The sequence below is a fragment of the Pelophylax lessonae genome (assembly GCF_965119305.1).
Source record: "Pelophylax lessonae genome assembly, chromosome: 9".
Classification (NCBI taxonomy): Eukaryota; Metazoa; Chordata; class Amphibia; order Anura; family Ranidae; genus Pelophylax; species Pelophylax lessonae.
Window position 1 is genome coordinate 270,014,202 of NC_138776.1, and position 13,853 is coordinate 270,028,054.

General features: G+C 45.1%; 1 protein-coding gene across 1 annotated transcript; it reads right to left on the reverse strand.

Moving 5' to 3' along the window:
* Positions 1 to 9,107: 9,107 nt before the first annotated feature.
* LOC309562810 (uncharacterized protein) lies at positions 9,108 to 10,266 on the reverse strand. The gene has a single exon (XM_082267118.1). The coding sequence runs from the start codon at positions 10,263 to 10,265 to the stop codon at positions 9,153 to 9,155; it is 1,113 nt and encodes a 370-aa protein (XP_082123244.1). The 5' UTR covers position 10,266; the 3' UTR covers positions 9,108 to 9,152.
* Between the last annotated feature and the right edge of the window lie 3,587 nt (positions 10,267 to 13,853).

Genomic DNA, 13,853 nt, shown 5'->3' on the forward strand with positions numbered 1-13,853 from the left:
AACTGGGGCAGAAACACTGAGGGTATGTTGATGAAAAACATGAACTTATTGTAATAAAAACCTAAAGGAGCATTGTATAACTTTGTGGTGCTGCTCAAGCTCCTCTTTATGAATCAGTAGCTACATCATGATCACCATTCACCTGGTTACAAGAGTACCCACTTGATTGTTACATGGCTGGAGCCCTTTCATTGCTGCTTCATTCACATGGTGGTGCTAGGGGTCACCCACTTGATGGTTACAACATGGCCGGAACCCATTTCATTGAGGCTTCACTCACATCGTGCCAAGTTCACCTACTTGATTGTTACACGGCTGGAACCTCATTGCTGCTTCATTCACATGGTGCCAAGCTCACCCACTTGATTGTTACATGGCTGGAACTCTTTCATTGATGCTTCGTTCACATGGTGCCAAGGTCACCCATTTGGTTGTTACATGGCTGGAATGTGGCTTCACTCACATGGTGCCAAGGTCACCCACATCATGGTTACTCATTGAGAAGGTTTGCTTCTTAACTTCTCATTACACAGAGATGCCCCTTTGCCACCAAGCACATAGTTTCTGTTCCACCCCAAACAGCTCTGAGTAGACACCTCCTTGACATGCTCTGGGAATCGAACTCACGGCCTTGAGATTCCACATTCACCGCCCTGCATGCTGCGCCACAGTCCTGGATGCTCATGATTGACAGCAGTGCCTATATATCCTAAATTCAACCTGCAAAATGTAGTAACTCATAGCAACCAACATGAAGAGAATTCAAAAGGCGATTGGTTGCTATTGGTTTCAGCAGTTTGGACAACCCTAATAAATAAATGAAATTGCAAAGGTGATCACCTGAGGATTTGAACTTACGACCATCTAGTTCGGGAGCTCACCAACATACCCTTAAGGCTATAGTCTCCGATGGTGGGCGCTGTCTAAAACCATACCATATGATCAGTGGATGTATGTTCAAACATTGTACTAAATAGCCATCATCTAACAAAAAACTCTCCCGGTTGACATTCCAAAGGATATTCCCATCTGGTAAAAATGTATTTTCCAGAATACGTTACCTTGGTCATTATCATAATTGCAGCTTGCAAAGTACAATAACCCAGAGCAACCAGAATGAAATAATATCCCCGGTCTGAAAGTTGGTTGGTTATTATGGTGCGTCTTCAGTTTATGGAACTTTAATAAAAGAATCATGAAAAGGTGGCTGCTCGGGGATTTGAACTTGCAAACTCATCGTTTGTGAGATCGGCAGCATACATGCAAGGCCATTGCGTCAGATGGTGGGTTGGGTTTAAAACCAGACCTTTAATATCATGAAATAACACATGACTAGGGGGCTAATATTTGAATATTTTATTAAGTTGCTATCAATGGACACTAGACTGGTTTGCCACTTGGCCTAGAGGAAATTGCCATGTGGTAAAACTGTACTTTCAAGAACCCATTGCCATGAACCAACGGGCATTATCTCAACTATACGAAGTGCAGTAATCCATAGCAATTAATAAGAAAGGATAAGTCCTCTGAAAATGAATTGGTTGCTTTCGAGTTTTTTGTTATTTTAATAAATTAATTTGAAAAGGTGGCTACCTGTGGAATCGAACTTGCATCTATTTATTTGCTAGATTGGTAGCATACATACAAGGCCACTGCCTCAGATGGGAAGTGGTTCTCAGGACTAGAGCTTTAATATCATGGAATACGATATGACTAGTGCATTAATATTCAAACATTTTACTAAATTGTTATCATCTGACCTAGACTAGTCTCCCACTTCACCTCCTCCTAAGCGCACTTTCAAGTCCCCATTGCCTTGAAGCACAGGACACCATCTCAACTGCTGCCTACAAAGTGCAGTAACCCCCAGCAACCAAGTACCTAGTCTGAAAGCCAATTGGTTGCTATGAGTTTTTGCAACTTTAATAAATTAAACAAAGCAGACAACCACCTCGGGATTTGAACTCACAAGCATTTGTATTTAAGTGACCAGTGGCATACATACGATGCTACCAGCAAAGCTGATGGAAATACCTACATCAGTAGATGTATTATCATTACATATTATCATATTAATGGCTTGATGTTGAAAAAATTTACTGAATTGCTATCCCCAGGCTTCGACTAGTCTCCTACTTGGTTTAAGGTTCTATTCCGTGAACCATAGGACATTGTCCAACAAGACTTCATTATCTTCAAGATCTTTCTCTTGGTTTCGAACTTAAAACCCTTTGCATATAATAAAACCAAGATATGCTCCATGCCATGGCCTCAGATGGCGAGTGAGCTTATTGTGACTAGACTAGACTAGACTAGACTAGACTAGACTCTTACTTGGCCTACTAAAAGATCTTTGCATCTGGTAAAACTCTTCTTTAAAATCCCCTTAAACCATAGGACATCATCTCAACTGATGCCATTATCTTCAAGAATGTTCACTACACTACACGTGATCTCCATCTCTACTCCAGGTAACCCTGAGATGAGTTCATACTCACCACTCCTCTAGTGGGTTTCCTGTCTGAGTCAGTGTGACAGCCATGCTGCTTCTGGCCCAATTTGCTCATCATGCACTCAGCCAGGGACAGGTGTGAGGAACCGTCCATATCCGATAAGATGACGGTTGATGCATTTCAAGGCTTAACCTCTTCCTCAGAGGGCTCTGAGGAAGAGGTTAAGCCTCGAAACGCGTCAGCCGTCATCTTATCGGATATGGACGATTCTATGGACTATTCCTGACATTTGAGCAACTTTGCTCGATATGATCTATTTTCACCTACGTCTGTGAGTAGCCATTTTTAAATGTTGTATGAATAAAGCCTGTTAATGAGGATAATGCGCTAGGTCGGTGCGCCCTTTCTTTGTTTTTCTTTGCCTTTAGTATCGGTGGACTACCCCAGTCCGTTATGGGCAGCAAGACCCTAGCTATCTGAGACGCCAGTTGTGAGTCCCGTGGGGAGTGTGGTCGGGGGGCTTGGATTCCAAGCGCAGGAGAAGGGTGTTTACACCTTATTGTTTTGGAGCAGGGACAGGTGTGACACTGGGTGGGACTGGGGGGTGTCAGCCCAGACAGTGGGCGGGTTGAGGAGAGGGGCAGAGCCAGACACAAGAGGCAATAGTGTGAGGGGGGGGGTGGCAGGGTAGTGAGGGTGCCTGAGGAGGAGCCGAGTGTAAACAGTCCTGTCATTGGCAGCTGTCACGATGGCTGGTTCTCTCTATCCACCGGATGCAGCCTCCACCTCATATAGGATTTTGAGGAAGTATAGCTTGTGTGCCCACCGAGAGGGCTATGCATGCCAGTTGTGGCACACGTGCAATGGGTTCGCCATCACTGCCCTAGAACAATATGCGAAGAAATCAGCAGACTCCAAAAAAAAAAAACGGTACAGAACTAGGGTCTTAGGCCTGCACCCACTGTTCTGTACCTACGTAACCTCAGCTGTCTCCTAAAGGCAGAAATACTCACAGCACTGTGTAGAGTTTCCTTGGATGGTTTCCCCTTAATTTTTTCCCAGCCTCTTACAGTCCCTGGCTCTTGAAGAGTCACCTCTGGTACTTCATCACAGAACTTGTTGTCCCCAGGCAACAAGAGGTCCTTGAACTCTGGCAGATCATCTCCCATGCCCCCAGGCAACAAGAGGTCCTTTCCCTCTGGCAGATCCTCTCCCATGCCCCCAGGCAACAAGAGGTCCTTGAACTCTGGCAGATCATCTCCCATGCCCCCAGGCAACAAGAGGTCCTTGCACTCTGCCAGATCTTCTCCCATGCCCCCAGGCAACAAGAGATCCTTGCTCTCTGGCAGATCCTCTCCCATGCCCCCAGGCAACAAGAGGTCCTTGCTCCCTGGCAGATCCTCTCCCATGCCCCCAGGGCAACAAGAAGTCCTTGCTGTCTGGCCGATCCTCTCCCATGCACCCATGGAAACAAGAGGTTCTTGCTGTCTGGTAGATCCTCTCCCATGGCCCCAGACAACAAGAGGACCTTGCTCTCTGGAAGATTGTCTCCCATGGCCCCAGGCAACAAGAGGTTCTTGCTCTCTGGCAGATCCTTTCCCATGCTCCCAGGGAACAAGAGCTCCTTGAACTCTGCCAGATCCTCTCCCATGCCCCCAGGATGCAAGAGGTCCTTGCTCTCTGGCAGATCCTCTCTCATGTCCCCAAGCAGCAAAAGGGCCTTGCGCTCTGGCAGATCCTCTCCTATGCCCCCAGGCAGCGAACATGCTCTCTTCGGCAGAGCCCCTGAACACATGGCTAGGCCTCAGGCTTGAGGCCTACCCCACAGCAGCTGTTCCTAAAACACCCAAACCAGACTGCAGTCTGGGTGGGAGGACCCAGATCACCTTCCTCTAAATATGTACCCTCTCCCAGCATCCTCAGCGGCCAGAAAAACTGTTGATTGACTGAGAAAAGTATGCATATTCCTAACCCACATTCACTGTAGTTCATCATACCAATGTCAAAGGCAACAGTACCACCCTTTGACAAAAGGGAGAAACCACAGCTAAAGCAGGGTTAGGAGAAACCCCAAATGATCACAAAGACTACAAATCGGCCAGGCTAGTTACACCCCAGCAAGGCAAAATTTACTAGCAGCCCTGTTTACGACAATAGTGCTACATATAGAACACAAACACCTGGCTGTAGGAATAATCCAACTGCTCATAAAATAGGTCTCTTTTAGAGTGGTGGTAAAAATGGGTGGCTTAGCCATGGTTTTACCGGCCTGAACTGTAAAATAACAACTGGACAGTGTTGTTAACATGCCGTGGTTGTGATTCTTTGCTTTATGGCTGCTGCATTTTGTTTTGCTTGCTAGTAAGATTACTTTGCGGTATAAGCAAGGAAGCTCAGACCTCTGCAGTGTATAAATGTGCTTTTATTATACAAAAATGCTGTACATAGAAAACTATTACAATATTAGGAATACAATGCAAGACTGACCGCTAGAACAAGCAAGGTGCCTAGCAAATAAGCAGAAAACATGGTCTGTAACAGTAGAAATACGCTTACAAGTTACTGAGTGTTCCTGAACTCCGTAGCCAACGAGGACTCGAACTTCTAAGTTGGAACTTAGGTGAAAGGTTCTGGCTGGTACAGACCTTCCTTCTGTTGTGGAAATGTCATTAATATTCATGTGGATGTTTCTTTAGGATGTATTTTTAGTTAAATTGCCATTATGTCTCCCAGTGTCAGTTTACCGGTAATCGCTATTCACAGTGAATATTGCTTTAACTGGCATTGAGGAAAGACCTGTAGATGTGGAAACCTTCCATTAAATGGAATGTAGCCTGATCATCCCTATCGACGGTGCCGGTCCAGATCTATGGCAGTGCAAGGAGAACTCCACCGCACAAATGTATATCAGCCACCCGGGGGCCCCGGTATTCACAAATGTATATCAGCCAGCCGGGGCCCCTGTGTTCACTGCGGAGATATGTTTGTGATGTGGAATTTTTATCCTTTTAATAATATCTGCCCTTTACCAGGATTAATGGCTGGCACCTTTCTGTCATATTTGATCCATATGGCTGAAATACCGCTGCTATTGTCTTTTGCAGATATAATAAAGTCCCATTCACTGGAACAATAGCATGATCACTATCAAATATGTTTTTTTATGAACTATATTATATAGGATCCACTCTTAACAGGTTACAATGAGAGTCCATGCTTGTGAATTAGCGTGGCTGAGTCCATGAGAACCCATAGTTACATAGTTAGTGAGGTTGAAAAAAGACATCAGTCCATCCAGTTCAACCTATGATGTGTGTGTGTTTGCTGTTAACCGTACATTGTATACCCCTGTATGTTGTGGTCTTTAAGGTGCCCATCCAATAGTTTTTTGAAACTATCAATGCTCCCCGCTGATACGACTGCTTGTGGAAGAGAATTCCACATCCTTACCGCTCTTACAGTGTAGAACCCCCTACGTATTTTAAGGTTAAACCGCCTTTCCTCTAGTTTTAGTGAGTGGCCACGTGTCTTATTGTATTCCCTTTCTCTGAATAGTTTGTTTCTTATGCTAGGGTCGCCTGTACAGTATTTGTACATTGATATCATATACCCCCTCAATCGTCTCATCTCCAGAGAGAATAAGTTCACTGCTTGTAGTCTTTCCTCATAGCTGATGTCCTCCATTCCCCTAATTATTTTTGTTGCCCTTCTCTGGACTCTTTCCAGTTCCAGCACATCCTTCCTGAGGACCGGTGCCCAGAACTGGACAGAATACTCCAGATGTGGCCGGACCAGAGTCTTGTAGAGAGGGAGCCATGTTACTTTGTTCACTTGGCAGTTAGAGTCTCTGCACACGGCCGTGTTTGTACATAAGCATTTACTCCTCTTTTCTATTGTACTTTTAAATGTATACCTGTCTGTGATTGGTGGTCTTGAAGCCACTCCCTTGTAACCCCCTTCCTTTTGTTCTCTTGCTGTAAATAAACCTGAGCTCTGCTCTGTAGGTCACACAGAGAGAATCTTCAGTTGGCATCGATATGACACAGCGAGCGTCTGTTCCTTTCTTTGTTGCCGAGAGCTTGGCTGACCTTATACAAAAGAGCTGTACTTGGTACTTTTTAGGACAAGGTATTAATGGCGTTTGGCACGTATTAGTATCCACAAGTGCGTTTTTCAGTGCAGCAAAGTCTTCAGCGCACCAAGCAAATTTCTATGCTCCAAACTAGGGCTACACGATCGTCGATGTGAACATCGATATCATGCTGTGAGCGTGGGCGATAGTCACATTGCCGGATCATGCGATATGGAAGGCAGAGAAGTCGGGACTCACAGTGGTGGTAGAAGGTAGAAGAATACAGCCCGACATCCGTCCCACCTGTTCAGTCTGCCCTGCAGCTAGATCTCCTGACTGAGCGGTGAGCAGCGCGCCGTGGCCCATGAGCAGCGGCACAATCACGCGTGCCTGCACACCTGATTGGTTCGCTGTGTCGCTACTCGCGACATGATTGGTTCGCTGTGCTCACCACTCGGTCAGGAGAACTAGCTGCAGGGCAGACTGAACATGTGGGACGGATGTCAGGCTGTGTTCTTCTACCTTAGGTAAGTCTCTCTGCATTGAAGGGGACACGGCACGCTGGTCACTGCATTGATGGGGGGCAAGCTGGTCACTGCATTGATGGGGGGGCATGCTGGTCACTGCATTGATGGGGGGCACGCTGGTCACTGCATTGATGGGGGGGCATGCTGGTCACTGCATTGATGGGGGGGCATGCTGGTCACTGCATTGATGGGGGGGCATGCTGGTCACTGCATTGATGGGGGGCACGCTGGTCACTGCATTGATGGGGGGCACGCTGGTCACTGCATTGAATGGGTGCATGCTGTGGTAACTCTGCATTGAATGGGGGCACGCTGTAGTAACTCTGCATCGACTGCTCCAACTGTAGTTTTCAATTAGAGAGGCATTCTCAAATTCTACCTCAAGATGGCACTCTGGTGTCATACATGCCATAGGTTATTTATGTCAGAAAAGCCAAGCTTTTAGACAATGGTGTAACCACCTCCATTTCCGCCCGCCCCCTTAATTTGCCTATGTGGTTGACGATTCCCAGCCATATAAGTGTCACCTATGAGAAATTTTTGGATATAGAAGTTTGTGGTCATTGCACCAACACACGCACATTTTTTTTTTGGTTCAATAAAATTTTTATTATAATTTAAATGATACATTTATTTGCTAAAAAAAAACATATTCCTAACATTACAAATGATGTCTAGAAAATGACTATGTGTTTAACACCTTGTGCATCCTACCCATAACATATATACATATATTCCATAGATAAACAAAGCAAAAGACCAGCAGTAAAAACAGGCATCAATATATCTGGGGAAGGATGCAGTACCCCGACGCGTTTCGCTGACTACGCTTCTTCAGGGAGTATAAAATAAAATACATGGTGTGTATATATATATATATATATATACACATACACAATGCTTTTTTTTTCAGAGGGAACACAGGGAAATGCAGTTCTGGCATCTACAGCACTGACTGCATATGCCAAGGGGGGCTCTATCATCACTGGGCGGGGGGGGGGGTCTAGTCTTGCTGGGCATCCATATTGCTGCTGGTGGGGGGATGTATTGTTTCTATAGGGTCAATTGTTAATGGGAGATATTTGCTGTTGAGGGAGGGGTCTTCTGTTTCTGGGAATCTTATAGTTTCTGTGAGGGATCTATTGCTGGGGAGTTTAGGAAATTGCTGGGGAGATCTTATTGCTGCTGGGGGGGGGGGGGTCTATTGTTTCTATGAGGTCAATTGTTGATGGGAGAGATTTACTGTTGCTGGCTGCTGTAGAGTCGATTGATGCTGGATACTGGGAGATATTATTGTGGATCTATTGTTACTAGGGGTATTTTCTTGTGGGGGGATCTAGCCCTGTATATATAAATACTGTATATATACGTACAAATACACCAGAATCACACAAGCTACTTCTCAGGATACTCACAAAAACAAAGCAAAGAATAGATGGCACTGCGGCCCCCATAATTGGGGTAGAAATAAAGAGGAAGGTCCAGGGAAAGGAAGTCAGGCAAAGGTATCAACCCCAACCCCACCATTTCACAAGAAGGTTTAAAAGGGAGGTTAGGCTCACCCAGTGGCCATACTTCATAGTGAACCTATCAGATTGCTCAAAAAGACATGGGTTGTCTATACATGGCCAAACACCATGGAGTTGCCATAAGAGGGAAAAAAACCATAGAGAAAGAGAGACCCACATATAGAATCCTACTTGGTTACACACAATCTAAAAGACCAAAGCAGAATTTCTTAGTTTTTATTAATAGCTGGATCGATACCATTGTTTTACTTATCTTATGTCCTTCAATGTCTACGGTACCCATAAGTACATGACTCCATTTTTATTTTTCTCCTGCTATCAGTGGCCAACACGGGACAACACTTCATCCATGTCTTTGGTGATCTCTGATCTCCTTATGAAGTGTTTCTTACATGATGAAGATCAGCCATGGAGTATATCTGAGGTGTATATCAGGGTGTGCTTCTTCCCCACATGTCCACCAACATTCATATACAAGACATTTCCCACACTCAAGGCACTAATACACCTCCAGGGTTGCGTGGGACCCCTGATGTACAGGAAGACAGGACTTCAGTGAGGAACAATTCCCTCACTCAGGACAGGAAGATGGCTTCTCTTTCATGTGCAATCTCTGATGTGCGTAAAGATTGGACTTCCTTGAAAAAACTTTCCCGCACTCAGGACAGGAAAACGGCTTCTCCCCCGAGTGAGATCTCTGATGTCTGTCAAGATGGGACTTCTGTGAAAAACATTTCTCACACTCAGGACAGGAAAGTGGCTTTTCCCCTGTGTGGGATCTCTGATGTCTGTCAAGGTGAGACTTCAGTGAAAAAAGTTTGCCGCACTCAGGACAGGAATACGGCTTCTCCCCTGTGTGAGATCTCTGATGTCTGTCAAGATTGGACTTCTGTGAAAAACATTTCCCGCACTCAGGACAGCAATGTGGCTTTTCTCCCGTGTGCAATTTTTGATGTTTGTAAAGACTAGACAAATCTGAAAAACATTTCCCGCACTCAGGGCAGAAATAGGACTTCTCTCCTGTGTGCAATTTCTGATGTTTGTAAAGACTGGCTTTTTCTGAAAAACATTTCCCACACTCAGAACAGAAATACGGCTTCTCCCCCGTGTGCAATCTCTTATGTCTGTGAAGACTTGACATAAATGAAAAACATTTCCCGCACTCAGGACAGGAATACGGCTTCTCACCCGTGTGCAATCTCTGATGTGCAACAAGTTGTGATTTTAGTGAAAAACATTTCTCGCATTCAGCACAGGAATACTGCTTCTCTCCTGTGTGCAATCTCTGATGTATGGAAAGATAGGACTTCTGTGAAAAACATTTCCCACACTGAGGACAGTAATATGGCTTCTCACCTGTGTGAGTTCTTTTATGCACATTGAGATTGCATTTTAAACTGAAACACTTCCCGCACTCAGGACAGGGAAACTTCTTATCTGTTGGAAGGATGGCACTGTCCCTCACAGTCTGAGGTTCCTCAGGATAAGAGGAATACGAACGTCTATCTACGCTGTGTGGTTCCGGATGGACATTTGAGGTAGCCGGGTTTTCTCCTGGACTATACTGTGTGATGTCCTCATCTTCTACTTTACAGTCTGGAGACAAAGTGAGACAATCCTCTGAGGTTTTCCTCATCTCCCGTCCATCTACTAAAATAGAAATACAAAGATTATTACTAGACATCAGCAGATTGGTTCCCCTAAACCAGGACTCCGCCCACATCAGGCAGCTTTGTCTCTGAGGATATTACAATTCCCCCCTCAAGGTAACTAGTAAATGGGTCCTCTGATCTCCTACCAGTTTATTTCTTTTTTCATGGACCTTAGTCAGAGAGTGAGGAAACAACGAGAACTGTCTTTTATAGGAGTGACAGTGATGAGGGGATTATAGGACGAGTGTCCCCTCCCCCTCTATCACTCATCGCCATCTTCCCAACACAAGGGTCAGGAGTATGTAATGTACAACATAGAGTATATAGTGCAGGGGTCAGGATTATATAATGTACAACATAGAGTATATAGTGCAGGGGTCAGGACTCATAATATTGGTGTTCAGTAATCAGTTGCAGAGGTCCCACACCACTGCCTCCCATCTCCTGAGACTGCACTCGGTGACTTGGGTGTGAGACTATACAGACATATCCCTCCACCCGGCACAGCCAGCAAATAACAGAGCAAGTAACCCCGGGAGAATTGTTCTGTCAGAGATCTTGCTAGATCCGGGCATGGGACATAGGACCCAAGATGACTAAGTTGAGCAACAACTACAACATTGTATGATGAAAATCAACATTTTGCTGCCAGCTGAACCCCAGAATCTCCATAAATCCAGTCTAGAGACATAAATTGTGTCTGCAGCACAGAGAAGGAAGATTATCCGAGAGAAATACAGGATGGGGATCACAGCTCAGGAAAGTGACCAGGTTGTTACAGGCTGATATCTAGAGATGGGCTGAACGACCCTCTAATCGGTTCGCGTCAGAACTCTCAAACGGTATGAAAATTCAGAGTCGAATACCGAACCCCATTAAGTCTATGGGACCCGAACTAGAAAAATCAAAAAAGCCCATTTTGAGAGCTTAGATGCAAGTTATTTGGCATACAAAGGGTATGGGGGTACCAGTACTGCCCTGGGGGACATAAATCAATGAAAACATTTTTTGTAAAAAGCATAATTCTTAATTTCGATTTACTGATGCTTAAAGTAAAATAAGAATAATGAAAAATTCCTTTAAATATAGTGCCTGGGGGGCCCTGAAGTCTGTTATGTTGCACGTGCTCTATCTATAGAACCTGCTGCAGCAAAAATTACATTTATAAAGCCAAAAAATTAAGTTTTCCCTGCAAGTTTTCTTTATTTAGTAAATAACGGCTTGGGGAGCCAGTCTGTATGATGAGGCCATAATTTAGTGCACTCGGAACAAGAATAGAGATTTTTCTGGGTAAATTCAGGTGTCTGTTTTGCAGACTTTGGATAGAAGTAACAGGTGCGCAAAAATTGGTCTTTGGGTGTCGGTGGTTTCTTCACACCATAACCCTATAGATGTACTCTTGATGAAAGCAAGAATTGGCCTTGCTGTCAAAAATTGAAATAATATGCACCTGTCGAACAGGTGCAGAAAAATTCATCCTTGGGTGGTAAATTGGGCGAATGAAACCTATAACCCAAAAGTTTCTTCACAATAAAATCAACACCCACAACTCTACAAACTCCTAGACAGTCTTGCAGAGATTCCACATCCCAAAAACACTTAATCGGCAACATCAGCATAGGGGCTTGATAGCTGCTGCTAATCCGGGAATGATTATTGATATTGATGATTTTGATAAATGTGAGCCGATCAACGGAGTCTTTAAACAGACGTGCTTTTTATCTGTCATAAAACCTCCGGCAGCACTGAATGTCCATTCGGAAAGCACGCTGGATGTAGGGCAGCCCAGCAGCTCAATTGCATACTGGGCAAATTCTGGCCAGTGGTCTCTTCTCATGACCCAGTAACCCAGCGGATCGTCAGCTGAAAAGCTCTTCATGTCTGTTTTTCGCCCCTAGATAATCTGCCACCATATAATGCAGATGCTGCCGATGGGATGTGGAAGCTGAAAGCCTTGGGCTCCAAGCATTGAAAAAAATGTTGAAATGCATCACTGAGGTGGCCCCCTGCTCTTCTGTTGACCAACAGAAGCCTCACAACTAGACTGTAAGCTAGCAGTGTCTGGAAAGGCATTACATAAACTCCTCTTTAAGGTGCTCCTAAAATATTTCATCCTGTGCTCCCTCTGCGAGGGCAGGAAGAGTGCTGAGACTTTCCCCTTGTAACGGTGGTCAAGGAGGGTTGCCAACCAACAGCAATCCTTCACCTAATGCCACATATTTTTGGGTCTCTTCACAGGTACCCAGGGTTGGAAGATCTGCTAACTGACACTTTGTGGAAACTGACTAACTTCCACATCACCAGTGACAATCTATATTAATAAAATGCAAGTGTCCCTGCATCCGTGGAAATGCGCTACTGCGCATGTGCCGCACGAACAGCCGTTGGGACGCAGAGAACACCGACCGGCGCTGGGTGGGCGTGTATACGAGCGGATCCCCGCCCACCTTTCAACATCCGCCTCAATATTGGCTGTGGAAGGAAACCATACCTAGGTGGCGGAGAAGACCGCGGCTCCGGTATGGACAAGACCGCGGCCTCTGTCTCATAATGCCTCCCGTGGAAAGATCCATCTGACAGGGTGTCCCTGTATTGAGAAGACCGCGGCTCCTGTCACATTGAAAATACCATCTGACAGGGGCTCCGTCATGGGTCAGGAGAAGAGGCAGACGCCGGGGGATCTGGATAGAGCCGCTAGAGGCCATGACTGGCCACACACACAATGCGCACACCGACCGACTGACCGAACTCACTGACAGCTCCGAGTCCGGGCAAAGAGCAGCAAGACTACAACTACGGAGAGCGGCCGGAGACAAATCATCTCCGCCTGAGGAAACCATCGCCATCTACTGGCCAACTGTGAGTATTACAACTGGGAATTCACCTCACAGGGCTGAGGACAGAAATCACCTCATCATATATTGTGATATCCTACATACACCCCAATATAATCACCTCATTATATACTATACACCCCAGTATCATCAGGATATCTGATGAGGTGCATTAACACCTCAATATACTGAAGTACACACACACGAATGCACATCAATATACTGCAGTACACACACACGAATGCACATCAATATACTGCAGTAAACATGCACTAACGCACGTCAATATACTGCAGTAAATGTGCACTAATGCACCTCAATATACTGCAGTAAACGTGCATTAGCATCTCAATATACTGCAGTACACACACAAATGCACAACAATATACTGCAGAAAACGTGCACTAACGCATGGCAATATACTGCAGTAAACGTGCACTAAGGCACCTCAATATATTACAGTAAAAGTGCACTAGCGCATGTCAATATACTGCAGTACACACACAAATGCACAACAATATACTGCAGAAAACGTGCACTAACGCATGGCAATATACTGCACAAGTTGTGCACTAACGCACCCCAATATACTGCAGTAAACCTGCCCTGAGACACTAAGGTAAAGTCAAAATGAATGGTCACACTACATTCACGCTGCACTATCACTACATTCACTTTACATTTAAAAAAGAATCACTAGAACACATTAACGTGGTAGTAGCAATGAACAGAGCTCTGTTTTATCTCTCTCCACTACAAATGGCTGTTCTGGGAAGAGAACTTTTA

Bases quoted from the DNA above. Each gene is read 5' to 3' on its own strand.
- LOC309562810 (XM_082267118.1), bottom strand. From the start codon at position 10,265: ATGTCTAGTAATAATCTTTGTATTTCTATTTTAGTAGATGGACGGGAG.